Below are 27846 nucleotides of genomic sequence, written 5' to 3' on the forward strand. Positions count from 1 at the left end.
AGAGAAAGGCTGAATGGAATGGATCCATAATGTAAAAGATAATGTTAATTCTGCTAGCATTTGATGATAACATAACACTGCGATTTTCAGAGACGTGCTAGCAGAAATTAACATGTAGTAAATCATGACGTAGACCTTGTGAGCAGTAAATAAACGTCTGTTTGGTTTTACGTCGCTGTTGCTCTCAAAACCCGACAGCGCCTTTACCAAGCCGACCCTTTTGCAGTGGAAACCCGAAGTAAGCTGGAACCGCGCTGCAACTAGTGTCTGTTCGGGGTACGGGTCGAGTGCGGCCTGGAGCCTGCATGTCAGTGGAAAAGCGTCATAACTGGCAAAGGAGAGCAGTGGGCTTTCAGCACCTACGTGTGCTAAACCACATGCAGGTCTTTAGGTTCAGCTTTCAACGCTCTAAGGAGTTCCATCCATCTAGTCATAGGGGAAGTTCAGTGTATGAATATCTGATCAGTACAGCATACTGATAATAGACTGAGAATTCGTTCTTAGCAGAGCTCTAAACCCCAAAAAATACTTTCCGAAGTGTATAATAAGCTTTTCTAGTTCCTAAAGTACTTATGTATGTTTTTGATATGTTATTTATGCAGAATTTCTTGCACATTTCTGTTCTCAAGAGCATTAAATAAACATTTGGAGGAGAAGTAGGTTTAGTAAGTCAGAGGCAGCTCCTCATTTTTCGGCATGTGTGTCAGGCTAAATGTTCCGGCCGCTGTGTTCTGGATGCTTTTGTTCTTCGTCACAGACCGCATTGCTCCCGTGCCAGATCCGAGCCTGAACTTCCTCATGCTCCGTGTACCATCCAGCCCCTGTGGTTTCTGCAGTGGAACAAGCTTAGCCTGACGCCCCCGTGTCCGATTGCGGACGGTCTGTAGGTACCTCAGGCGATCTTTGAGCAGCAACATGGTGGGGGGGGTGGGGTGGGGGGCAGTCTAAGGCTGCGGTGTTGGAGTGTGCTGTGCTGATTACTTCCTTGTAACTCCTCCGGGCGGCAATCGTGAAAACCACTCTGGGTGACTATTACTGAATCGTCTGTTGTCATAATCCCAGCTATTAAAGGCAGGGGTAGCATGGTTATTAAGGACCTTGCTGGCCTGAAGGTTTTCAGTTCAAGTCTCTGCTCCTGCTGTCGTGATCCTCAGGATGGTTCATGATTGGGTAAGTCTGCGTTTGGTGGAAGTGTCAGATAAGCCAAGAACTCAAGGGAAGAGCAGCAAAGCTTCAGCTTTGGGGTTCTTGGGTGGAGGCATGGAACAGGCAGGAAGGGCTGATGGATGGGGTGGATGGACAAGATGAACGTGAAATAAAGAGAAGTAAAATGGAGCAGAAAGATCCCTAAAACAGCAGAGAAAAGAGACGCTGTGTTTAAGAAGCACCAGTTTAACTATGTTTAAATCCCTGACTCCTAACACACTGCGTTTAAATCTGACCTGAGGCTCTGGACAAGCCCAGAGTCCCAATCGGTCATGGAAAAGAGAGATTATCTTCCAACAGCTTTGATTTGTTTGACGACACTGAGTTTTTTGCTGCTGAACTAAGCATAGGGTCTGTTTCTCTGCACCATGCCTCCATCCTGCTCAGCGTCAACCAAAGCCTGGACCTGAAGCCGTCGTGCTGTCAGAAAGTCCTGCTGTCAGCAGGCGGTGGGCAGCTGTTACCATTTACTGGAAGGATAGCAGTAAGGGGTCCTCTCTGGGAGTCCGCGCAGGAAACAACATCACCATCCACAGGTCTTGGCTTAATTACCATACCTGACTCTGTGTGGTAACCTTGTCAGTCATCCCATCCGTGTTATTTCAGTCTGCATTTGCGTGTTTGCATGTGTGTCCGTATCTAAACGCAACAGCTCCTTTCAGGATTAAATCAAGAGAGACTGAAAGAAGAACTAGGTTTTCCTTCTGACTATGACAGGCATTAAAACCTATCTCAGTTTCCCCAGTCTGTGGCCATAAAAGCCTGATATTCAATCAGAATGCTCATTCAATATGGCAACGTACCAAGTTGGGTGACCTCTACTGAGCAGGTGGGTGACATAGAAAGGTATGACTTGCTTAATGGCTGTTCTTATTGGCTGGTTAGTGGAGGATCACGTAGCCAATCACAGGCACCAAAACTAACCTATCATTTCTGACACAGATTTCTTTTTTCACTTCTATATGTTACTGGTCTTAAATCTACTGTACCACTGGTGACAAGGAGAGCTTTGTCCAAGGGACAGATTAAATTTGTACATTAAATCAAAAAATAAAATACAACTGAAGCTGGACTGGGTGCCCTGGTGTCTAAGAGATGGATTAATTCCGGTAATGGTGAGGAGCGGATTAAAGTGCTACTGTTATTAATTCATGCAGAGCCACTCTGGGTCTGCAGCCTCAAACTGACCCAAACAATCCACTTATGCTGTCACCAGTTTAGACACGACAATGGAGCAGAATTCAATGAGGAGAGAGAAACCTCAGTCTGCATCGATATCACAGTACATACTGAACTAATGCCCCGAACGATGAGCTGGATCCGCAGTAATCCGCGGTGCTGGAGAAACCGCTCTCCCTCTAATGTGCCAGGGCTGCCCATCCTGGATCTCAGGCTCCCACGCTGTGATTAGGTCACCGAACATGGAATGATTTTAGCTTGTGTTGCTATGCTTCTGCAAGGATCAGCAAATACCAGCATAGCCCATGGTTTAATTTCATTATCTTTTTAAAAAAAGACATTCTTCTATGAAAAGACTGCTGAAGTCGTAATCTACTAAACTACTTTAGCAGACTCCAGTGTGAGGGAGGCACTCAGAGCGGCCGGGTCCGGTTCTGGCTGCGTTAGCAGACTCCAGTGTGAGAGAAGCACTCAGAGCGGCCGGGTCCGGTTCTGGCTGCGTTAGCAGACTCCAGTGTGAGGGAGGCACTCAGAGCGGCCGGGTCCGGTTCTGGCTGCGTTAGCAGACTCCAGTGTGAGGGAGGCACTCAGAGCGGCCGGGTCCGGTTCTGGCTGCGTTAGCAGACTCCAGTGTGAGTGAGGCACTCAGAGCGGCCGGGTCCGGTTCTGGCTGCGTTAGCAGACTCCAGTGTGAGGGAGGCACTCAGAGCGGCCGGGTCCGGTTCTGGCTGCGTTAGCAGACTCCAGTGTGAGGGAGGCACTCAGAGCGGCCGGGTCCGGTTCTGGCTGCGTTAGCAGACTCCAGTGTGAGGGAGGCACTCAGAGCGGCCGGGTCCGGTTCTGGCTGCGTTAGCAGACTCCAGTGTGAGGGAGGCACTCAGAGCGGCCGGGTCCGGTTCTGGCTGCTCCCTCAGAAGCCAAAGGGACGACACATGAAATCCCGACTAAACAAACAGGCACGAGTGCAGGTCACCCCGCCAGTCTGAGGACCCACCTCCCTACTCTCGTTATGATGGCTTCGGGGCCTGACACTGGTTCTGTGAGCTCACCTGTTATTCCATCCAGTGCCCTGGCTGGCAGTGACTCATCATAGATTTCTCTAACCATAATGACCTGAGGATCTCACTAGACTTTTATCCATGTAGGAAAAGCTGAAGAAAATCTATTTCATGCAATGTCCCACCGAGCAAAACAGGTTGAAAGGACAGCACGTCGACAGAGGTAAACGATCATAAAGATGTGTGAAAGTTGCCAATTATAAATACACATAAAGAGCACATGTAGAATGTATTTTGGCGGAAGACTCTGCTGAAGGGAATCCAAAACAATGCTGATATTTAAAAACCTGGGAAGTCTCAGCACAGATTTCTTCAAAGTGCCATTATTGTTACTCTTTTCAAAAAAACCTCAAAAATAAACCTTAACGCTTTCAAAGGCACAGCTGATGATGGTTGGTTATTTTACGGTTGTGGTAACACACAAGTAACTCAGCAACTCAGTTACTACTGAAGTACAAATCATGAACAAATATGGTAACTGCATGAAATACACAAACCGTTATGACTGATTAATGTTGAACAGATTGGGTATGTAAGGAATAATTGACGACGGGCCGTTGAATTATTAGAAAATAATGCACACCCGAGGTGGTGCATTATTTTTCTAATAATTCAACGGTTCGGAGTCAATTATTCCTCTTATACTACGGTTGCCACACCTCAAGACATCGATCAGATGATATATTTCAAAGGATTCGTCCGGTTTTTCTACTTAAATCGCTATTGTGAGTAGGATTATTTCTTCCGCATCTCATCCAACGACTCTTTTGCTAGTTCCAAAACGTCATTTTAAAGCTGGCAATGGAGGCTTCAGCCGTTGATAGCAGACTAATGCAGTTAATAATGAAGTTATTAGAAAGAGAGCGAGAGAGACAGAGACACAGAGAAAGAGAAACAGAGAGAGAGAGAGAGCTTGTATGAATTAGGCTACCTCTGTGTCCCTCAACAGTGTTCTGAAGCACCGTATCTAAACTGTAAGTCTGCTTTAAGATGCAGCGCTGTTATTACCTCGCTAGTGAGAAATGTCATGTGTAGCCTTTAAGTTGGTACACTAGGCTAACTAATACTGCTGCAGCCCAGTTGTTGAAAGTTTCATATTCTCCGTAAATATTAAAATTTACTTTCGGAAAATCGTCTGTCATGTTGTTGTTTTTGTTAGTCCTGTGTGCTGTATAGGTACTGTATGCTAATTTCCGTTATTACAGTTAACTATGCGAAGTGATATGGAACTGTAATGCGGTCAAGAGAGCTGTCTGGAACTACGTTCGCCGTGCGGTTATCTGAAAATAATTGCACACCTCAGAACGTTCGTCAGCCAATCAGATTCAAGCATTCAACGGTCCCGTAGTATAAAAGTACGTAATTAACACTTAGTTTCTGGTTAATTAACACATTAAGTAAGAGTGTACTGCTACATTATTTGTGCCTCTGGTAAAGGGTTACCAAGCTTCTTCGGTTCGCTTTGCTCAGAGGAGAACCACACTGACTCCAGCCTGTAAGCGATTTATCAGCTCAGAGCTGATGGAAAGCAGCCCAGAGATACATCAGTCAACAATGATATCATTACTTCAGGAGTGGTGCTGCAAGTGGAAAGTCTACATGTGGATTAATAATATTATCTGCCTTGTGGAAACACCCCCAAATCACAGACAGTGGAACATGTTTAGAATTATAGTTTTGCGTTCTTGTAATTTTCAGCAGTATAATTTTTCCTGACTTGAAGGTTTTAGGACCCAAACGATGTACAGCTAGATCTTGGGCCTGACCTTGAGCTGCTGCTTCTGTGTCTGCTCTTCCCAAATCAATAAATGCAGATGTCTGGAATACTGCCTCATTGATCCTGCTCTCGGCATCTGTGTAGGCTTCCTGCCTCCCCTGCTGACTTCCTACTCCACCGGCTCCATGACTGCACAGCAGATAGACCACATGGGGCTTCGGTACAATGGTTCATGAAAATAGCATTTTCATGTGATCTTCCCCAATCGTGGTGAACAGAAAATTCACATGTTCCAAGTTATCATATAGATGACTGAAATATTTCATGATATTTAATATATCACATATAATCCTGACCAGAGAGTGGCCTTATATGAGTTATGGGTTAAATCCATGCTACAGAAATCTCAGACCACAATCACACGCTATAGACAGATAACTATGGACAGTCTGTATAACATAAAAACGCCAAAGAATTGTAAACTTCACAGAAGGAATTCCTCTTGATTAAACATAGATATTTTTCAAAATAAAAACAGAACAGCTTGCTTCTGAGACATTGCAATCCAATTAGTAACAGATTTAAAACTGATCTAAACAGTACAGACACATCAAGAGTATAAACTGAGACTGAAGCAGGTACTACAGACACATGGGGGTATAACTGAGACTGAAGCAGGTACTACAAACACATGGGGGTATAACTGAGACTGAAGCAGGTACTACAGACACATGGGGGTATAACTGAGACTGAGGGAGGTACTACAGATACATGGGGGTATAACTGAGACTGAAGCAGGTACTACAGACACTTGGGGGTATAACTGAGACTGAAGCAGGTACTACAGACACATGGGGGTATAACTGAGACTGAGGGAGGTACTACAGATACATGGGGGTATAACTGAGACTGAAGCAGGTACTACAGACACTTGGGGGTATAACTGAGACTGAGGGAGGTACTACAGATACATGGGGGTATAACTGAGACTGAAGCAGGTACTACAGACACATGGGGGTATAACTGAGACTGAGGGAGGTACTACAGATACATGGGGGTATAACTGAGACTGAAGCAGGTACTACAGACACTTGGGGGTATAACTGAGACTGAAGCAGGTACTACAGACACATGGGGGTATAACTGAGACTGAGGGAGGTACTACAGATACATGGGGGTATAACTGAGACTGAAGCAGGTACTACAGACACTTGGGGGTATAACTGAGACTGAGGGAGGTACTACAGATACATGGGGGTATAACTGAGACTGAGGGAGGTACTACAGACACATGGGGGTATAACTGAGACTGAGGGAGGTACTACAGACACATGGGGGAATAACTGAGACTGAGGCAGGTACTACAGACACATGGGGGTATAACTGAGACTGAACCAGGTACTACAAACACATGGGGGTATAACTGAGACTGAAGCAGGTACTACAAACACATGGGGGTATAACTGAGACTGAAGCAGATACTACAGATACATGGGGGTATAACTGAGACTGAAGCAGGTACTACAGACACATGGGGGTATAACTGAGACTGAGGGAGGTACTACAGATACATGGGGGTATAACTGAGACTGAAGCAGGTACTACAGACACATGGGGGTATAACTGAGACTGAGGGAGGTACCACAGACACATGGGGGTATAACTGAGACTGAAGGAGGTACCACAGATACATGGGGGTATAACTGAGACTGAAGCAGGTACTACAGACACTTGGGGGTATAACTGAGACTGAGGGAGGTACTACAGATACATGGGGGTATAACTGAGACTGAGGGAGGTACTACAGACACATGGGGGTATAACTGAGACTGAGGGAGGTACTACAGACGCATGGGGGAATAACTGAGACTGAGGCAGGTACTACAGACACATGGGGGTGTAACTGAGACTGAACCAGGTACTACAAACACATGGGGGTATAACTGAGACTGAAGCAGGTACTACAAACACATGGGGGTATAACTGAGACTGAAGCAGATATTACAGACAGATGGGGGTATAACTGAGACTGAAGTAGGTACTACAAACACATGGGGGTATAACTGAGACTGAAGCAGATACTACAGACACATGGGGGGTATAACTGAGACTGAAGCGGGTACTACAGACACATGAAGGGTATAACTAAGACTGAAGGAGGTACTACAGACACATGGGGGTATAACTGAGACTGAGGGAGGTACTACAGATACATGGGGGTATAACTGACACTGATGCAGGTACTACAGACACATGGGGGTATAACTGAGACTGAAGTAGATGCTACTGCAGTGGATCCATTTCACTGCAATCAATGGATCCTCCAGTCAATATCTATAATCCAGCCAAAGTCTTACAGGTGTTACTTGCAACCTTATACCTCCTAATATTGATACAGCATTAATAATTATATGTTATTGCTCTGTACGCAGTGCCCTAGCTGCACATGTCCATCAAACACCAGGCTCCACTTGTGCTGCTCTCTGAAGCGCCCTGAGATTCTGCAGGGCATGAGGTGCTCGCCAGCCTTCATGCTGAACGTGAGAAGGATGGACAGGACATGGCCCACGCCTGCTCACACACGCACACGCTTCTACACGCTAAAAGCCCTGGGGTGCTGGAGCCCAGCGTGCCGCGTTACCTCACACCTCAAAGCCTCCTGGCCTGTTGACATGTTTCCCCCCAATAACGATACGATTAGCAGGAGATCAGAATGCCTCTGAGGCCTGCATGCTTCCTCCTACTTCAGCAAGCTACCTCCAAAGCATAAATCACAGTTACATAACCCTCAGGACCACTGCGTGCCCGCAGATCTATTTAAAGTGCAGAAAAGCACAGTCTTCAATAAAAAACATTATGGAGGAGTGTAACCAGTGTGTAAGAACAGAGGCTGGTATAAATTAAAAACGGACACTTTCACGCCTCTTAGCTTGTTTATTTTCCCATCTCGCTCTAATGGAGAGTGAAAAGGTGCCGGCGGAGAGGAGCATAGTGCTGCCATGAACTGGCGGAGATTCTGCCACCCCAGCCTCTCTCTCTCCCGCTCGCTCAGCCCTGCAGCCCAGTGAGTCAACCACACTGACCTTGAAGGTTTAAACAAACACAGCTTATTGACGGGCGCTAAGCAGGGTATCCCTCCTCCCCATCGCCTCGGCAGATGCAGCCAGCTCCGTGAAGGTGCGTCCCACCTCCGCACCAAATGGCTTCAGAGGAGGTAGGCAGAAGCGGCCAGTCAGGGAGTATTGTTGGGTTTGGCCGCCCCGCTGCGGGGCCTGATTGTTATGGGCGACCGCCCAGCATACGCCTACTGCTTCTTGGGCACCAGTGCCAGTGTAGGGGGCCCTTTACAAATAACGCTGGAGCGTAGCTAGATAATCAGCAAATTGCCCCGCGACTTCAAGGACCTCCTCGCAAAGGGGCCAGAGTGTCTGTAGTTCATTTACAGAACTGGAAATTAAGGCCAATCTGCTATCATCTGAGCAAGAGAAGAAGGGGAATAAGGGACCCCGGGCAGACAGCAAACGGACCTAAAGTGCGCGGGTGTCTCGGCTGTCCAGACTGTACCCTGTGTCCTGTCTGAAGATCCCCTGTCCAGACTGTACCCTGTGTCCTGTCTGAAGATCACCTGTCCAGACTGTACCCTGTGTCCTGTCTGAAGATCCCCTGTCCAGACTGTACCCTGTGTCCTGTCTGAAGATCCCCTGTCCAGACTGTACCCTGTGTCCTGTCTGAAGATCACCTGTCCAGACTGTACGCTGTGTCCTGTCTGAAGATCCCCTGTCCAGACTGTACCCTGTGTCCTGTCTGAAGATCACCTGTCCAGACTGTACCCTGTGTCCTGTCTGAAGATCACCTGTCCAGACTGTACCCTGTGTCCTGTCTGAAAATCACCTGTCCAGACTGTACCCTGTGTCCTGTCTGAAGATCACCTGTCCAGACTGTATCCTGTGTCCTGTCTGAAGATCACCTGTCCAGACTGTACCCTGTGTCCTGTCTGAAGATCACCTGTCCAGACTGTACCCTGTGTCCTGTCTGAAGATCACCTGTCCAGACTGTACCCTGTGTCCTGTCTGAAGATCCCCTGTCCAGACTGTACCCTGTGTCCTGTCTGAAGATCACCTGTCCAGACTGTACCCTGTGTCCTGTCTGAAGATCACCTGTCCAGACTGTACCCTGTGTCCTGTCTGAAGATCACCTGTTCATCTGGCACTATTTAATACCTGCTTGTGAAGCCCAGACATTCTTTCCTGGAGGCATCTTAACCAAACGTGAAGTAGGTCAGACGTGTTGCCCAGGCAGGGGGCAGACAAGCTGGCAGGGCTGGGAGGGTGGGATTGGGAGTTTAAATTTCGACATAGTCGGTCCCGAGATAATCGTCTTCGTCTGAAACCGAACATGCCTTAATACGACAGGCCAAAGCACACTGGGCCCAACTTACGCCAGGGGTCCATCCCAGAAGACAGGACTTAGGTCAATCTGGAGAAAGACATAATATCACACATATTTAACTGAACCTCTATAGTGGCAGCACAATCGGTTTGTTTTGGTTCTTGCTGAATGCCGCACACATAGCAAAATACTTCTGCTACATCTGGATACAAATATAAAAGGTTAGGGTACATTACACACAAAATGTACCCATTTTCTAGCAATAGTTAGCTAGCTGGAGACACAGTAATCTTGCTGATTAGCATTAGCACTAGCTATAGAGTTTGAAATTCATTTCTCACAATGTGGGAGAATTCCCCTCTTATGTGTAGCCGATTCAATAGCATTAGCCATGGAATTTTTAGTGGAATAGCATTGCTAGCTACTGACACCTGGGTGCAAATAATATCTGCCTGCTGTATTCACCTGGGTGCAAACAGCCACATTGACTGTCCACCCGTGGTGCAGATGGCATTGTTAGCTACTGGCACCTGTGAATGAATAGCATCTGCATAAATTTTATTAAGGCTTTTATGGGACCTTGGAAATAAGTATAATGGAATATTAGTCGATGGATGACTGTACATGTTAATGAAAAAGACAGGGCTAGGAATCCCCCCCCCCCCACTATGGCTGAACGAGCTGCACCCAGTTCCACATCCTGCTAGCTGAAGGGTCCCCCACTATGCAGAGGGTCTTTGAGGATGACTGCCAAGCTGCTTGAGGATGCTGAGATGTCCCTTCAGCTGCTCTGGGTCCAAACTGCACACGGTGCTCCTCAGATGAACCACAGCCCTCCATAGGAGAGCCAAAGATCCCCCTGCTGATGCTCGGAACCTTGGCTTCCTCCGTGCTCCCGTCTCCTTTTCTCTCTCCTCACATTGCCATAGCAACCGTAGCCAGGAGAACGAGGGTGAGATACACCCTCAGAAAAGACAGCGAGCCAACAGAGAGATGCACTGAGGGTGTCTGCCATGGGTATCCCTCTTCGTACGGGAAGGGGGTGCGGTAATGTCAGGTAATGACAGGTAATGTCAGGTAATGACAGGTAATGACAGGTAATGACAGCACGGACATGGCGCTTGTCATGTTTTCACACTTGACAGCTGGTGAGAATTCCTTGAGAATTGATTTTATTTTATTTTGCAGTGGTTTAAACTAGGGCGCCATAAAGGGAGAAGTTAGGGTGGTCTGGGTAGGGGGGCCAATGTGATGCTTTCCTGGGGCCTAAAATCTCTAGCGGCACACCTAGTTTTGAAAGTTTAATATTTTCTCTAAGAAATTTCTCTGCGTATAAATCAAAGTGTGTGTGGTGATGAGAGACCACTTCATACTGAAGAGGGAGATGGTCGCCTGCAAAGCCACCATCCAGTGTGAGAGGATGGAGGCTTCCACTGGAAGCAGTCCTGGATCGTCTGGGAGCGTTTAGCCGGGCGGGGCTGACAGAGTGCTGTTACTCCCCCTGCTTGGACTTGCTTGACTTACTTGCATGATGCTGGAATGGTGGCGGGGGGGGGGGGGGGGGGGGGTTCAGGGATCTCCTGAGAAAACCGAAGCCACCACAAGATGTGATGTAGGGCCTCCAGACACTGGGTAAGTGACACTGGGCTGGGGCAGGAACTGGGTAGGGGCCAGGGCAAGAAGGCACAGCAGTGATGCCCCCGAAGTCATGACTGGTCATCATGCTCCGTCGTCCACCTGCTGTAACGGATTCTTCGCAGGTTGGCCAGATACAGTAGATGTGACAGCACACCTAAGGAACACTACTGAGCTGCTGTGAGAATCAACCCGGTCAGCTTAACCCGCCCCCAAGAAGCCCAAATATCCTTAATCAATTCTGTGCTGTCCTCTGGTTTACCGGGACACCCTCCACTTCTGCCGACACGTCAGCCTGTTCATGCCTTCAGCCTCATGCCTCGCATACATTTATGTGGGTATTACTTCGCCATGTGGGTGAACAAATATCTCAGGAAAGCGAGAGCTCATTACATGCCTGCAGGCAGCATGTAGGTAGGATGCTGGTCGCCGTCCTTCGCATTAGAAATGAACTTGCTAACTGATAGGGTCGGGGGAATCACTCCGGGGGCAGGGGATAGGGGGTTTCTGGGCTGCTGGTGTGGTTTTCTTGCCTTCCTGGGGCTAGCAGTGCATTCTCCCTGCTAGGTTGCTTGATTATAAACACAGAGCACAGAGCCAAGGTGTAGGAGCCGAACGGGAGAGTCGAAACCGAAAGAGAAGGACATCTGTGAGGAACGGAAGAGGTAAGGAAGGAAAAGTGCAGGCCTGGTAAGTCGGGGAGAGATAAAGGAGGGAGTGGGAAAGTGCCTGTATGGAAGGGGGTGGGAAGTGGGGGTCAGCCAGGGGGGGCTTTCCTGAGGAAAGGAATTCACATTCCTCACAAGCACAGCTTTCAGTCAGGGGTTAGGCCTCCCTCCATTCTCAGTGGGCAGAATGGCTCTCAGTCGGGTCATGTTTGGAGTGGGAACAAGTCATTTGTGGCAAAAGGGCACAGGGACTAATATAAAATTGTTGCTCACCATTAAATAGCAGACTGTCTCTAATTCCAGTTTTGCTTTCAGCTTTTTTGCAGCATTTTCCATTGTCTATAGCCTTTTGCCTCATGTGCTGATGGGCAAAAACAGACTCCTAGTCTAATTCATGGAGGAAGAAGGTGTCTGCTAGTGGATCATTCTGGAAGAGAAGGAGCTTCACTCAGTTTATGAGACGCTGAACACATGAGCTCTACAGACACAGGAAACAACAGCACTAGTTGGGAAATGTAGGGAGTTACCACACTGGAGAAACTATTAGTAATACAGGAGAACTGTTGGCAATGACAAACACTTGTAGTCAAGGAACCCATTAACTAGCTAGCATCAGAGGGGACCTGATAGCAGTGAATGGGGGCATGCTAGCAAAAGACGATATATTAGCATTGGGAGACCTCTTAGCATCATAGGGAATCTGTTAGCATTGGGGGACCTCTTAGCATCATTGGGAGTCTGTTAGCATTGGGGAACCTCTTAGCATCATAGAGAATCTGTTAGCATTGGGGGACCTCTTAGCATCATAGGGAATCTGTTAGCATTGGGGGACCTCTTAGCATCATAGGGAATCTGTTAGCATTGGGGGACCTCTTAGCATCATAGGGAATCTGTTAGCATTGGGGGACCTCGGCATTATTGAGAGTCTGTTAGCATTGGGGGACCTCGGCATCATTGGGAATCTGTTAGCATTGGGGGACCTCGGCATTATTGAGAGTCTGTTAGCATTGGGGAACCTCTTAGCATCATAGAGAATCTGTTAGCATTGGGGGACCTCTTAGCATCATAGGGAATCTGTTAGCATTGGGGGACCTCTTAGCATCATAGGGAATCTGTTAGCATTGGGGGACCTCGGCATTATTGAGAGTCTGTTAGCATTGGGGGACCTCGGCATCATTGGGAGTCTGTTAGCATTGGGGAACCTCTTAGCATCATAGGGAATCTGTTAGCATTGGGGAACCTCTTAGCATCATAGAGAATCTGTTAGCACTGGGAACCTCTTAGCGTCATAGAGAATCTGTTAGCATTATGAGACCTCTTAGCATCATAGAGAATCTGTTAGCACTGGGAACCTCTTAGCGTCATAGAGAATCTGATAGCACTGGGAGACCTCTTAGCATCATAGAGAATCTGATAGCATTGAGTAACCTCTTAGCATCATGGAATCTGTTAGCATTTGGGGATCACTTAGTATCAGAGGGAGTCTGTTAGCATTGGGGTACATGTTAGCATCAAAGAGAATCTATTAACTTTTCAGGGCCTTTTAGCATCAGAGGCAATCTGTTAGCATTGATGAGAATTTGTTAGCATAAGGGGAATCTATTGGCATTGGGGGGTTAGCAAGGAAAGGGTATAAGTCAGTGTGAGAGGGGACTGGGGTGCTGGAGATTGCAGAATTGACCATAAAGTAATGCGAAATTCATTTTCCTAAGAACCATGAACCGGAGGCATCACAGTGTGTGTTTCTTGCATATATTGATTGAGCTGATTATATGCCTGAAAAAGCATAACGTAGGATGGATGTAAAGAGGAACGCTTTCAGTGATTAAAGTGTGAACACAGAGATGATCCTGACACACTGTCACCCCACTCTATGTACAGGAAAAAGCATGAGAATTTTGGTAAGCAAGCCCAGCATTCATCTTACTACCGCTGTTCCGGGTTCTGCTCCGGTCCATCCCACTGTACGATTCGATGACAACGCTGCGGGAAATGCCAGTGGCTCATTGCAGGCCGAAGACGAGTGGGGGGAGAATGCAGGCTATCAGGTATTAGCAAGAGCGAATGAGGCACAGAAGATGGGCGGAAAGTGGGTGGAAGGTGGGTGTACAGAGAAGATTGCTGGCAGCAAGACGAGCGAGAGGCCGCGGAGGAGGAAGAGGCCGGCACCTGCGTTATTATGCTTTAGATTTTTAAATTAGTGCTTATTTTTATATTATTCTCATTTTGAAATCCAATTTAGTTTTAGTAATTTTTCGGTGTCGGTTGTATTAGTTTTTATTTTAAAGATACATTATATGGACAAAAGCATTGGAACATCTGTCCATCACACCCACAGAAACTTTGATAACATTCCATTCTAAATCCAGAGGCATCGATATGATGCTGGTCCCCGCTTTGCAGCTGTAGCAGCTGCCAGTCTTCTGGGGAGGCTTCCCACAACATTTTGGAGTGTGTCTGTGTGTCTGTGGGAATTTTTGCCCATTCATGTGAGGTCAGGCACTGATGTTGGACGTGAAGGCCTGGTATTCGATGGGGTGGAGGTCTGGGCTCTGTGTAAGAGATCCCTTCACTGGAACTAAGTGGCCAAGCCCAACCCCAGAAAAACAACCTTAACAGTTGGCACAATGCAGACAGACATGTAACGTTCTCCTGGCATCTGCCAGTCCCACACTCATCCATCAGACTGCCAGACAGAGAAGGGTGATTCGTCACTCCTCAGAACATGTTTTCACTGCTGAGGAGTCCAGTGACAGTGTGCTTTCCATCACTCCATCCAATGCTTGCCATTGCACTTGGTGATGTGAGGCTTGTATGCAGCTGCTCAGCCATGGAAGCCCATTGCATGAAGCAGCTAGTGCACAGTTTTTGCACTGGGGTTAATGCCTGAGGAGGTTTGGAACTCTGCAGGTATGGAGTGAACAGAATGTTGGTGATTTTTACGCATTATGCGTCTCAGCACTCGGCGACCGCACTCTCTTACTGTGATCTGTGAGTTTCGGTTGTTCCTAAACACTCCTACTTTGCAATAACACCATTTACAGTTGACCTTAGAATATCTAACAGGGAAGAAATTCCACAAACTGACACATTGCAAAGGTGACATCCTATGACAGCACCATGCTTGAATTCCCTAAGCTCTTCATCATGCCCCATTCTTTCACAAATGTTTGTAAACCTGACAGCATGGCTGGGTACTTGATTTTATACACCTGTGGCAGTGGATCTGAATGAAACACCTGAATTCAGTGATTAAGAGGCGTGTCCCAATACCTGTATCCCTACTGTGTGTGTTTCTCTTTATTTCTATATATCTTTTACTTTAGTTTAAGTTTTAGTAATTTTCTTCCTAGGGACAAACTGAAAGTTGTTTTCTTGTGTCTGATCTTGCATGAATACACAGCACACATTATTTACTAATGTCCTCAAAATGGGAAAAACATGCTCCAGTCATTATTAATGGCAATTAAAGATAAACAAATCCATTGCTTTAGCTAAATAATACTAAGAACGATAATGGAAAGTATTTGACGTTTGTTTTGATTTTATTTCAGCTAGTTTGGAAAGCAGTATTTACAGTGTTCATTCTTTTTGTTTTATTTTCATGTCTTTTATTTAATTTTATTTTACAAACATTTTTTGTTATAGTTCTAGTTTTCATTAACGATAATAACTTTGGCCGCCACTCAGTTAGTGACAGATGGGCATGAGTTCTGTCAGGCTGGGGGGGGGGGGGGGGGGGGTGGAAACGCAGGGAGCTGCTCTCAGGTTTGGTAATAAAGCATGAGCTCGCCTGGGCAATACTACAGCACTAAGGCGGGGCAGGAGAGAGCTTAGCTAATTGGACCAGAAGAAAGGAGAAGGTACAAGGAAAGTTGATAGGCAGCTTATGGAGAAGGGCAAACTCTGCACACATGTGACCCAGGCGGAGGTCCCAGTGGTGTGAGGCAACAGTGCTAACCACTGCACCACCATGCCGCCCCTTACAGTGCTAACCACTGCACCACCATGCCGCCCCTTACAGTGCTAACCACTGCACCACCATGCCGCCCCTTACAGCGCTAACCACTGCAGCACCATGCCGCCCCAGCCACTGAATCACCAACAGCAAATTGTTACTATTTGTTTGGACACCTCGATAATGTATAGCTATGGCTGACTTTCATTTCATTTTCATTTTAGCAAAAAACTAATTAACAAGAAAGTCACAAAGGGAGAAAATGGGCAGATTTAATTTGTCTCATAGTCATATTTATTTAATTTACTCGAAGCGTCTCCCATTTCGCTGTCTGCATGTCTCGGTACACGAAGCGTTCAGTCCTGCAGTAATCACTGCTGACAGGAGGCACGAGACACAACACGCACCTCCGAGACGCTAATGCGCAGCTGACAGGTCAGACACGGGGCCTCGCAATCTGCAACAACCTGGACGATATGTTGGTACTGTGACGGTTACAGCTTCCTGTTTGCTGGGCGTTGTATGGTTTGGTGACTCACTTTTAAACATCATGGCTGAAATGTTCCTCTATTTTTACTCACTCAGTCGCCTGAGCAGTCAGCATGATCCAGACTAAACATCCATCCATCCATTCAACATCTGCCACTTTTCTGGGTCCGAGTCGCTCGGGCAGCAGTCTAAGCAGGGATGCCCGGACCTCCCTCTCCCCAGCCGCTTCCTGCTCCTCCGGAGGGGATTCCCAGGCAATCCTAGGCATGCCCAGAGCATCTCCCCAGAGAGGCATGTAGGATGAGTCCGAAACAGATGCCCAAACCTCCTCAGCTGGCTCCCTTTGATACGGAGGAGCAGTGGCTCTCCTTAGAGCACCTCCTAATGTCCACGCCCCTCACTCTTCCAGACAAGCCAGTGCAGCAATATTATCATCTCGTAATCAGAGATTCGCCTTTGCCTCTTTACCTAAAAATATCGCCGCATGTTTCCACCAGCATGACCCTTTAGCCTCACAGCCTCTCTAGGAGAGACTCACAGATGTACGTGTGCTGATCTATCCTTCCAAGTCAGGCTACAGAGCATCATCACCGGCACTTTACACGTGGGGCTGCGTTTCCCAAATGGATTTTACCTCCTGTGCCCATAATCTGCAATGTCGAGATAAGACTTCCTGCCCAAATGCTCCGATACATGAAATGCAATTTTCAAAAGCAGCTTCAGTTCAGCATCAGCTTAACAGGGAATGGGGGGGCTGGTTTCGGTGAAGAGAGGGAATCCTGCAGCGGTAACCTGGCCCCCACACCACCCACACCACCCACCCACACAGGCGGTGTCCTAATTGACGCACCATCTAGGCTCCCCAAACAGCACATCCTGTCCATTTCTCTGCTCTCTCCTCCCTCACAACCATAGCACCGGTAATCAAAACGGCTTTCATCTAGCTAGCCACCTCCCTGGCCCACTCTCCTCTCCCATTAGGCAGGTGTGATGCTCATGGAGGCGTGCCTTGCGTTAGCAGAGAAATGTGCTGAAGATATCGCTGTTTGCCCATGTTTCCTCCTGGCTCCCATTTTTGCTGTTTATAGGTTTGAACAACATACACTCAGTGAGTCCAAAAAACGTCACCCCCCCAACACGCTGTCACTCAGATGAGGGACATTGCCAGCCAAGTCTTGTCCCACTGGAGTGGTGTTTCTTTAAGAAAACGGATCAGCCAATCACTGCTCTTGTCACACGTGGGCACGAAACCTTAATACGTCACATGCATGCGACACGTATGAGGGAACCAGAAATGAGGTGAAAGAGTAGGATGAAGCTGAACCCAGGAGAAGGGAGCAATGGGGAGGAGCTGCAGGTGCAGCAGAAAGGCAGCTCTTAGCCTAAATGCATTTTCATCAGATCTACAGCCATCATGAGAACATCAACTCGTGTGAGCACAGCTGGATTAGATGCTTACACAGGCAATGCTGAGTATCAATATAATCCCCCCCGAATGACGCATGCCATAAATCCAAAGCGTTTAATAATGACAGGAAGGCCATCTCAGTGCAGTGCGCGGGGCTAAATTTTGAGTTCGGAAGCACAACAGGGAAACTTTGCTGTTCAATTCTATTCAATTTATTTTTATATAGCGCCTTTCACAACAGAATCGCCCCAAGCTGCTTTATATGGATGTGTTATGATACATTACAACATTATTAAAACAGAATATCCTGACAGAATATGCTGTTGTTTGCATCAGCTTGCTACTGGTTTGGTTGTCGAGTTGCTCTCAGATTAATGCAAAGGTCCTGGATCTGCTTAAGGAGAGACGTTACAAGACATTATGAGGTTGGACTCTATCAGTGCACTGTAGACATTTGAAAGCTACACTGTTTCCTGTAACTGTGCCTGAACTGCGTCACTGTAACTGCTTTTCAAACCACATCACAACACATCACTTCTTAACACCTTTTTATTCTGACACTCTGCACTGGAAACAGAGGGAGAACTGACTGAATTTGCTGCTGGGAAGCGATCGAAAACGAGTGGGATGTTTGTTTACTCTGCGCAGGGGGGCCGGGGAGGGGTGGGGGTCTCAGACTGCATGGACACACTGCGGCTCACTGGAGCACTGCAGAAGCACAGGTGCCAGGTGCGAGTCTTACAACAAATAAGGACATTAGCATATCGACACGGCGATGCTGTGACAAAACTCCGTACCATTTACACAATGCTTATTTCAATCAGCATGACTGATTCTCCAAACAGATGCCCTCATACATATTTCTTATACTTTTATACCGAAGCCCAGATTTACGAAGCATTTGCATCAGTATATCTGCACCCATATTGAGGGATATGCTCTTGTTTACTTGGAAATAAAGTGCAAACATTATTTAGCAACAGTTTGAAAATGCAAAAATGAAAAAGATTTAACTCGTAAGCTTTTTTTTTTTTTTTTTACTTTCCACTGGTTTGAGGAAAAAAATCTGTCACCCTGTACTATATAGTGCTTGCATTGAGGTGAATTAAACTACAGTGCTGGGTCTGTGTGTGTTGTGTACTAGGCCCCATGCATGAAATCCTCGCCTGCCATTATGTCAGAGGGGAGGCCGAGTCGATGACTGCAGACCACTGAAGACAAACAGCAGCTTGACACGCTGCGGCCAAGTGGGACTCAGATAAACATCAGCGTCCCTGAGAGACGGGGCAGCCGGCCTCCTGCCCTCGCCTCACGTAAACACACAAGCAGCTTATAGACTTCACTGCCGGCATGATTCCGGACAAGTGAATGAACAGATTGCATTAGCGCTGGATCAGCAATTTGACTGTACGGGAGCCTGGAGGAAAGAAGAGCCAGACAATCCAGAGCTTGTTTCTCTCGCTTCTTCTGTGGAAAGAGCCGAGCCTTCGCAGACAGAAAAGGGGTAAAGGGGCAGAAAGAACAAATAAGCACAAATAAACAAAGAGTAATGGGGTGAGACAGGAGAGGGAGATCTCAGCTGCTCCTGTGAGATCACCGTGCTGAATGGCTGGTTAGTCTCTCATTAATGGTCAGCCTGACACATGAATGAGCTTTTTCTTGTTATGATATCAGAAACACAGACCCAGAACCGTCCCTGCTTTTCCAAGTCTTATTTAAGGAAACAGGCCGAGCCCCAAGACTTTCAACCCGTCCAGAATGAACCCGGAACAGCAACCTGCATGACCTATTAAAGGTACGATTTATTTTCATTTGGCTACAAGAATCTTGTGTAAAACATGCGACGCAGAAACCGCAAAACAGCAAATTACAAAAGCAATCAGCAAAGCAGAACCGGGCTGAGGTTGCAGACCCATGCAGCTGGAGAACTTTCAGAAAGATCCACTTGAGCAGAACAGACTCTGAGCAGTGCCACACCGGAGAGGGACATGAGGGGCTCGGCAAACAGGAAGGACCTCCATGGGCCTCGGTCAGCGAAGCTGAGCTACGTCGTGTGACTCGACCGCAGTGGGGAGCCCCGGTGCAGTGCTTTGCATACGCCAAGGAACGACAGTTTGCATACGCCAAGGAACGACAGTGTGTCCTGATCCTACTCATCTCTGCATAAAACATGCTGTAGTCGCAAAAGGGGGATTTCGAAAAAGAGGATAAACTGTTTAAAGCTAAAATTGAATCTCAGGAAAAAACGCTTGTTCTGAGCCCAGCCTTGTTTGTTTGTTTGTGGGCATGCCGCCCAGAGAGGAGAACAAACAGACCGCGATATGTTTCGTGTTTCAGAAATACGGACGGCTCCGTATGGAAAGCATCGCTCGCTTGTCAAAGATTGACAGTACTCTGGTTTTTTTTAAGGTTTTGGAGAAAACATGTACATGAGCAAATTTAAAAAAATCTGCCGCAGGATCATCATCAGATTTCTGATCATATAAACATGATCACATCGTATTTAGCTATGAACTGAATGTGAAGGTCGTCATTTTGGCTGGACAGTAACTGAGTAGCAAACAGGCTGATCCTGCGATATCAGCATCAGTCTCTCAAAGCTGTTTGGTGTTTGCCAGCATGCTAATGCAGGCCAGGATCCATCGCCCAGGCAAATCCAGAGGTGTCTGAGTGCAACTAGAGAACTGGGTCCAGGCTCAAGGCCTCCCCAGGCCTGTGGGGAGAGTTGTTGTTAAAATGACCGTCTATCTATCTGTTGTCAGTGTTTTGTATACATACCACTCATTACATCGTTCCTGCTGTGTCTCATCAGTGCAATTTGTCTAGGCGGCTAAAAGCACAAGATGGGCTCTTAGGGGGGGTGGGATTCTGTAAGGCAGGCTTTTTGGGGAGAGGAATTCTAAGTGTGAGTCGGGGTTTAGTGTCCCCACAATCTACGGGCCAGCACACATATGAAGGCGAGCTTCCAGATGTGTGTGTGAGAGAGAGGTCCCGCTTACACACACGAGGCCCCAGCCAGAACTGGCAGTATTTTCTCAGTATTTGTTTTTAAGGAGAGCGAGGCCTGAAATAGCTCCCCCCCACCACATCTGGTACAAAAAATAAAAAGTGCGTTAAGTGGAAATAAGCGCAGGGATGCAGAAAAGAACATCTGTTGCTCCTAAGCGGAGAGGACTTTCGAGGAGGAGGAGACCAGGAACTGAAACCCGAAACAGGGAACCACGCGGCGGGGGGAATGCAGAGGCAGGGAGCACGGGTACGAGTGGCCCCCCAGAGAAGGGGGCACCTCTAAGACGGAGCACAGAGAAGGAGGCAGGGAACGGGAGGTGCAGGGAGACACTCTGCTGAACGGGCGGACGGAGGGAGCATGAACGTGAAAGGTTAAAGGTGAAAATGAAAGCAAAGCACTGACCTCTGACCCTGACGTAGCAGCAGCCACACTTCAGCAGCACTTTCCGGAAGAGATGGTGGCAGGCGCAGCCCCGCGGGGTGGTGGCCTCCTCTCATGCTGTATGGCTGGCGTGAGTCACAAGGCGGCCAGCGCGGCGCATGGCACTGGGCGAGCGTGCTCTCTCACGCGGGAACACGCCGGCGCCCTCCTTCCCACGTCCCGGCGATATATATCCCAGAGAGGCGGGTGGAAGAAACGAAAACCGGAGAAAGTCAAGCGATAGTGGGGTCGAGGAGCGTGCTCCTCCGGGGGGGGGGGGGGGGAGGAGGAGGCGAGCGTGATGCGGAAACGCCAGGAGAGTGGCGGGCCAGACGAGGGGCAGGTGGGGAGGCTGAGCTCTGCTCCCGTTCGCTGTGCTTCCCTCTGGTCAAATAACGGCGAGGAGAGCGTCGGGGAGAATGAGCGAGCGAGAGGGAGAGAGCATGGGGAGGGAGGGGAGGTGTAGAGGAGGAGGAGCATGCGGGCTCCAGTTGCTGGCTATTCCAGGCTATCCCCCCTTTTTTTCCCTCACTCTTTCCGTCACTCAGTCTCCCTCCATCCCTATCTCTATATCATGTTTCTTCCTCCCTTCCTGTTTGCCATCTTCTCCCACCCCCCCCCCCCACCCCCCACAACTCCCCCACACCCTCTGCACCACGCTCCCTTTTCCGGTCTCCTGTACGTGGCTTTGCTCCTGCAGCCACCACGGCTCCTGAACTCGGTGGTAAACATGCGCGCTGACCCCCCCCCCCCCCACCAACCCCCCCACAGAAACCCTACACCTCAGAGTCCTTTAAATGTCTCTTGGCCTCCTAGCAGTTTGAAGTGAGTGAGCAGCAATCCGAGCGTCAAACGGCGAGACAGAACAAGCCTGACGCTCCCCCCCCCGGGGAATGGCTCGGCTGTCCTAGGTGATACTATCATCTTCACCCCACAGTCAGTGTCTGTTGTTAATGTATTCTTTCTTCACACACATCCAGGCTGTATGAACATGTGCACTGATTGGGGGCGGGGGCTCAGCTCTGTGTGGGGGTGTGGGGGGTCATTCACTGATGTCTGCTCTGATGCAGCTGATAGGACATGATGGCTGAACAGAACCTATCGTCCAATAGGGCTGCATCTGTAACTCCTATAGCCGCTCCACTGGGCCACCATTTAAGGGCATTCGGAGCTGCTTCCTAACCCGCTGTCGGTTAACAGCTATTCTGCATTGGCCAGTGTGCTGTTGCGTTACGGTGTGGCATGAAAATCAGCTGCGAACAAGGGCTTCTGCTGGACGGGGGTGTAAAATGCAAATGCAAGTCCCATCTGAGCACAGCACCGTGCCAGAGATGCCTGATCACAGTGCCCTTAACGGTTACGTAACTGCAAAGCAGCCCCTTGGGGTATTATGGGTCTAACCTCGGATATCACAGGCAGAGTGCTGTGCAAGGCGGCGGGGGGGGGGGGGGGGGGGGGGGGGGGGAGGGGGGGGGGGGTTGGGTGGCGACACGTCTGATCGAAATGCCTTTTGCATGATGATTTAATCAGTTATTAAAGCTGAGAATGTTACACAAGTGGCCAGTCTGGGATAATCTGTGACTCCTCCTGGGGGGGTGCATTTCAGGATGGGATGAAGGCTGCCTGATCTCCATCTGTGGGTCCTGCAGGGAGAGGTCAAAAGGGCCCTTAAACTTCCATTCATCTGCGTCTTCATTGACACAAAATCAAAGATCTTCAACAAGCGACAGGCAGATACAGGCCAGAAGTGAAACCGACCACGTATCCGTGCGAAGCGTACAGCCCGGGGAATCCGGCAGCTCCGGCATCCACTCTGATGCTGAGGGCCTGCAGGCATTAGCTGGCTTTCCTGGTGGACCAGAGACGCAGAGACACAGGCACACAAGCACAGAGCCACAGTCACAGAGAAACAGGCACATGGCACAGAGCGACAGTCACAGAGACACAGGCACATGGCACAGAGCCACAGTCACAGAGAAACAGGCACACGGCTCAGAGTGACAGACACCGAGACACAGGCACACGAGCACAGAGTGACAGGACACCGAGACACAGGTACATGAGCACAGAGCGACAGAGACACAGGCACATGGCACAGAGCGACAGACACAGAGACACAGGCACATGGCACAGAGCGACAGTCACAGAGACACAGGCACACGAGCACAGAGTGACAGACACCGAGACACAGGCAACACGAGCACAGAGTGACAGACACCGAGACACAGGTACATGAGCACAGAGCGACAGAGACACAGGCACATGGCACAGAGCGACAGACACAGAGACACAGGCACATGGCACAGAGCGACAGACACGAGACACAGGCACACGAGCACAGAGTGACAGGACACCGAGACACAGGTACACGAGCACAGAGCAACAGAGACACAGGCACATGGCACAGAGCGACAGACACAGAGACACAGGCACATGGCACAGAGCGACAGTCACAGAGACACAGGCACATGGCACAGGGCGACAGACACAGAGACACAGGCACACGAGCACAGAGCAATAGACACAGAGACACAGGCACACAGCACAGTGACAGACACCGAGACACAGGCACACGAGCACAGAGCGACAGTCACAGAGACACAGGAATGCGGCACAGAGCGACACTCACAGAGACACAGGCACACGGCACAGAGCGACAGACACAGAGACACAGGCACACGAGCACAGAGCAACAGACACAGAGACACAGGCACACAGCACAGTGACAGACACCAAGACACAGGCACACGAGCACAGAGCGACAGTCACAGAGACACAGGAATGCGGCACAGAGCGACACTCACAGAGACACAGGCACACGAGCACAGAGCAACAGACACAGAGACACAGGCACACAGCACAGTGACAGACACCGAGACACAGGCACACGAGCACAGAGCGACAGTCACAGAGCACCAGGCAGCTGCTGTTACATCAAGTCAAGCAGAAACAATGATATTTTCCCAGCCAATGGGCACGATGTTAACAGAGCACAGGATTACCTGCACTCTGGCTGAATACCAAGCAGTAGGCCGGGTGGGTGGGGTCAAAGAGTGGGGGGGGAGCTCGCATTCCTCTTTGCACTCTCTACCTCACCATACTCTCTTTCTCCTTCAATTTCCATATTAAACATTCCTCAACAGCTGCAAAGCATGGACTTTATTCATTTCTTTTTCTCATTTTCTATCTTTAATCTAATATTCTCAGTAGAACCGCACACATATGGATTTATTCCTCTAGAATGACTGAAATATAGCACCCCCCCCCACCCCCCATGAGGCGTGTGCATGCATTACAGATGTAGGGGGACACATTCTGTCCAAGTATGGCCAATACAAGTTGAGGGTACAGACCAGAGGGTCTCTCTCTTGTGGCGTTGGCTGACTGTGTCTTGTACACACAGTCCAGGCTGTGGTTCCTTCCTAAATCCTGACCCCCCCCCCCCCACACACACACACACACACACACACATACAAACGCAAATACACACAGCCTTCATCAGCCAAACATCACGGGCAGAGATATCAATCCATCCACGAGATTCAAACTCTGGCCTGTATTCCCTTAAAAGCCCTGACCTTATGGGCTAGAGAAGTACTTGGCCTTTTCAGCGAGCTGAACAGGATCTTTGCGTGAATGAATAAACAGGGTGACCTGAATCACCCACGATCCAGCACCCAGCCCCCACCTCTAACCTATTCTGGTGAATTCTGGTAAAATAAACAGATCTGAGGCCTGCTGTTTGTTGTTGTGTAGAGGTGGGCAGTACTGTGTACTTTCCGGGTTTTATGAGGCCGTGCAGATGTTCACACTGATGCTGGAAGTGCCGGTGGCTTTGTGTTTACATCCTCATTAGTGATGCCGCTCAGATGACATCAGGACCCATATCGCCATCATCTATGCTAACAGCTCCACTAATGGCTAACAGAAGAGTTATTCTGCGTTCTCATTATGTATTCATTCTTGATAGCTGTACTGCTCCTCATTTGGTAAGCAGGACAATCCAGAAGGATTATTTCCAAGAATAAAGAACAGTGACAGCCATCGTACCCTCCTAACCTTGCGGACATGAAGGTGGACGGACAACATGTTTATTAGATACTGACTCCACTGTGTATATATATATATATATTCGAAGTCAGGAGGTATCCCACCATTGTGCAGTACGTGTCTATAACAGGCTTTATAGAACGACAAAAACAAAGAACATATTTATCAAAAAAGTTATTTGCGTACATTAAAGTATAAGCATAAAGACTGTTAATATATGTGTAGTATTACATGCTTGCAATGAAGAAAATATGATATCATCCGCATGCTGCATATTTGTCATGGTTCCGCAGGCAATGCATCCATGGTTGTGTCCGGTTGCCTAAGCAACAGGACAGCCTGCTCTGGGCGGATGTTTTAGCTGCTCATTAAAACCCAGCGCAACAGGCACTGCCGATGGACCGGGGTGTAACATGCAGGGCCACTTCTGGCGCCATCTGGTGGGGCATGGAAACTGAGGTCATGGTAGAGAGTAAAGGAAGAGGTTAGCTGGAGAAAGAAAGTAAAAGAACTCATTTTCATTTAGTGTAAGATATTCAGTTGAAAAAATCTTTGAAAAAATAAATGGTATTTTATGTTCCAGTGTTTCTGCTCGCCATGTCAGACAGGCACTTGGAACAAAGTTGGACATTAACAGTGCAGACCTGTGTAAAGTGACTCCTTTTAATGACAGGCATATTTTCTGCATGCTTCAGTTAAGGCCAAGCAATTTTGCATTCAACAGCTGGGAGAAATGCAAAATCGGCAGACGTGTAATGAACCCTGACTGCAGCCTCAGACTGCAATGTCCCTGAAACAAGAGCAGAAAGGAAAAACATGCAAATAGCAGATGTACATTTTTGGTATCACTGATATCATTCATTCATTCAGCAGACGAGTTCATGCAAAGCAATGTACAGAGAAAGCAGGCATTATTCCATCCAACCATGAACCCGTGAGCTCCCAATCACACAGTAGACATGAAATCTTAATTTCATTCAGATCAAAGACTGACTCTGCGTCCCCAGTGTAGCTCTACAACCTCTGAATGTGATTTACTCCAACTGTCTTTTTTTAAACCTTTGTTTTTGCTCTTGTATCTCACATACTTTCCTCTGGCTTTGGTTTGCATAACTCTCAGTGTGAGCTGCAGCTGATCTCCTACAGTTAACTGACTGGATCGTGTGCCATGGCTCACAGGACACATTGTACTGCAGACCTGCACAGGAAGAGAATGACTCCCAGTCCTGGAATCCCACAGAAATTGACTGTATCCATCTCACTGGATCCCTGTGCTTCTCTCCTGTGACAGCATGTGGGTCAACATGAGCTTTTTGGTCATATATAATCTTCTGATCATGACAGGAATCTGGAATGTGGTAATTTGGTGTAATATTTCCAGATTGGAAAAAACACATCTGACAAACGGAAGGCGTGTCCCACACCGGACCCTGACACCCGGAAAATGGAACGTGCCCTTACCTGCATTGTCCCTGTTGGGTGTCACTTTTCTTTTGTATTTATATAGTCAGTCATGGGCGGCATGGTGGTGCAGTGGTTAGCACTGTTGCCTCACACCTCTGGGACCCGGGTTCGAGTCTCCGCCTGGGTTACATGTGTGTGGAGTTTGCATGTTCTGCCCATGTCGTTGTGGGGTTCCCTCCGGGTACTCCGGTTTCCCCCCACAGTCCAAAAACATGCTGAGGTTAATTGGAGTTGCTAAATTGCCCATAGGTGTGCATGTGAGAGTGACTGGTGTGTGAGTGTGCCCTGCAATGGGCTGGCCCCCCATCCTGGGTTGTTCCCTGCCTCATGCCCATGGCTTCTGGGATAGGCTCTGGACCCCCTGCGACCCAGTAGGATAAGCAGTTTGGAAAATGGATAGATGGATGGATATTCAGTCATAGAGACATTTGTGCACCATAAATCACTTTTTCATTTGCACCTTGGCCAACATAAATAATTAACATCACCTGATTGAAATCCTAGAGGGTGTTTTCTCAGCCGTTAGGTTCTTTGAGTAGCGTAGAATACTTTTTGGGTTATACAATACTCCCACAATGCTTCAGGAACAGTTCAGAAAACTGATGGACTTCTGTTATTATGTTTTCTGTCTTTTCTTCTGCATTACAATCATTCAGCTGGGGCTTTCTCTTTCCCTTTCAGACTGAATCTTCTGCTTTTTTAGAAAATCTTTTTTATTAATGGTGTAATTTGTTTAGCTTATTTTAGTCACAGAGCTGACAGAAACAATGAAGTAGCGAAACCATGTGTAAGTCTAAACATGCTCCTGCGTATGAGTCACAGCTATACATCTAGTCAATTTTTTTTTCTCTTCAAAATTAATGCTACTCTGTTCCTTTCATGGAACAGTAAAAATCTCTTTTCCTGCAGCTTAACCATGAAACTTTATCCATCCATCCATCCATCCATCCATCTATATTCCTGCTTATTCTGTTCATGGTCACAGGTAAAACTGAATGTTATTATTTATGCATTATGATGCTAAAAGTCACATTTACTCCAGGCTGGTTTGTAAATTAATTTAGCGCATTAATTATAACCATCTGCATTTCAATGAGTAATTTGCTTAAGGAAAGTTATTTAAGTGCGGTTAGGGCTTTCAGCAGATGCTGTAAGGATCTCGCACACACATGGCTGCTCCCACTCGCTGATGCGC

The 27846-nt window shown here is 48.0% G+C and overlaps 1 protein-coding gene across 1 annotated transcript in view; it reads right to left on the reverse strand.

Annotated features, from left to right (window-relative positions):
• Positions 1 to 21535, reverse strand: part of arhgef25b (Rho guanine nucleotide exchange factor (GEF) 25b) — a 42692-nt gene extending 21157 nt beyond the window's left edge. The window contains 2 exon segments of the mRNA XM_049000347.1: positions 21120 to 21195; positions 21197 to 21535. Coding sequence (XP_048856304.1) covers positions 21120 to 21195; positions 21197 to 21214 — 94 coding nt within the window. The 5' untranslated portion in view covers positions 21215 to 21535.
• Between the last annotated feature and the right edge of the window lie 6311 nt (positions 21536 to 27846).

Source organism: Brienomyrus brachyistius, unplaced genomic scaffold, assembly GCF_023856365.1.
Source record: "Brienomyrus brachyistius isolate T26 unplaced genomic scaffold, BBRACH_0.4 scaffold50, whole genome shotgun sequence".
In the NCBI taxonomy this organism is placed as follows: domain Eukaryota; kingdom Metazoa; phylum Chordata; class Actinopteri; order Osteoglossiformes; family Mormyridae; genus Brienomyrus; species Brienomyrus brachyistius.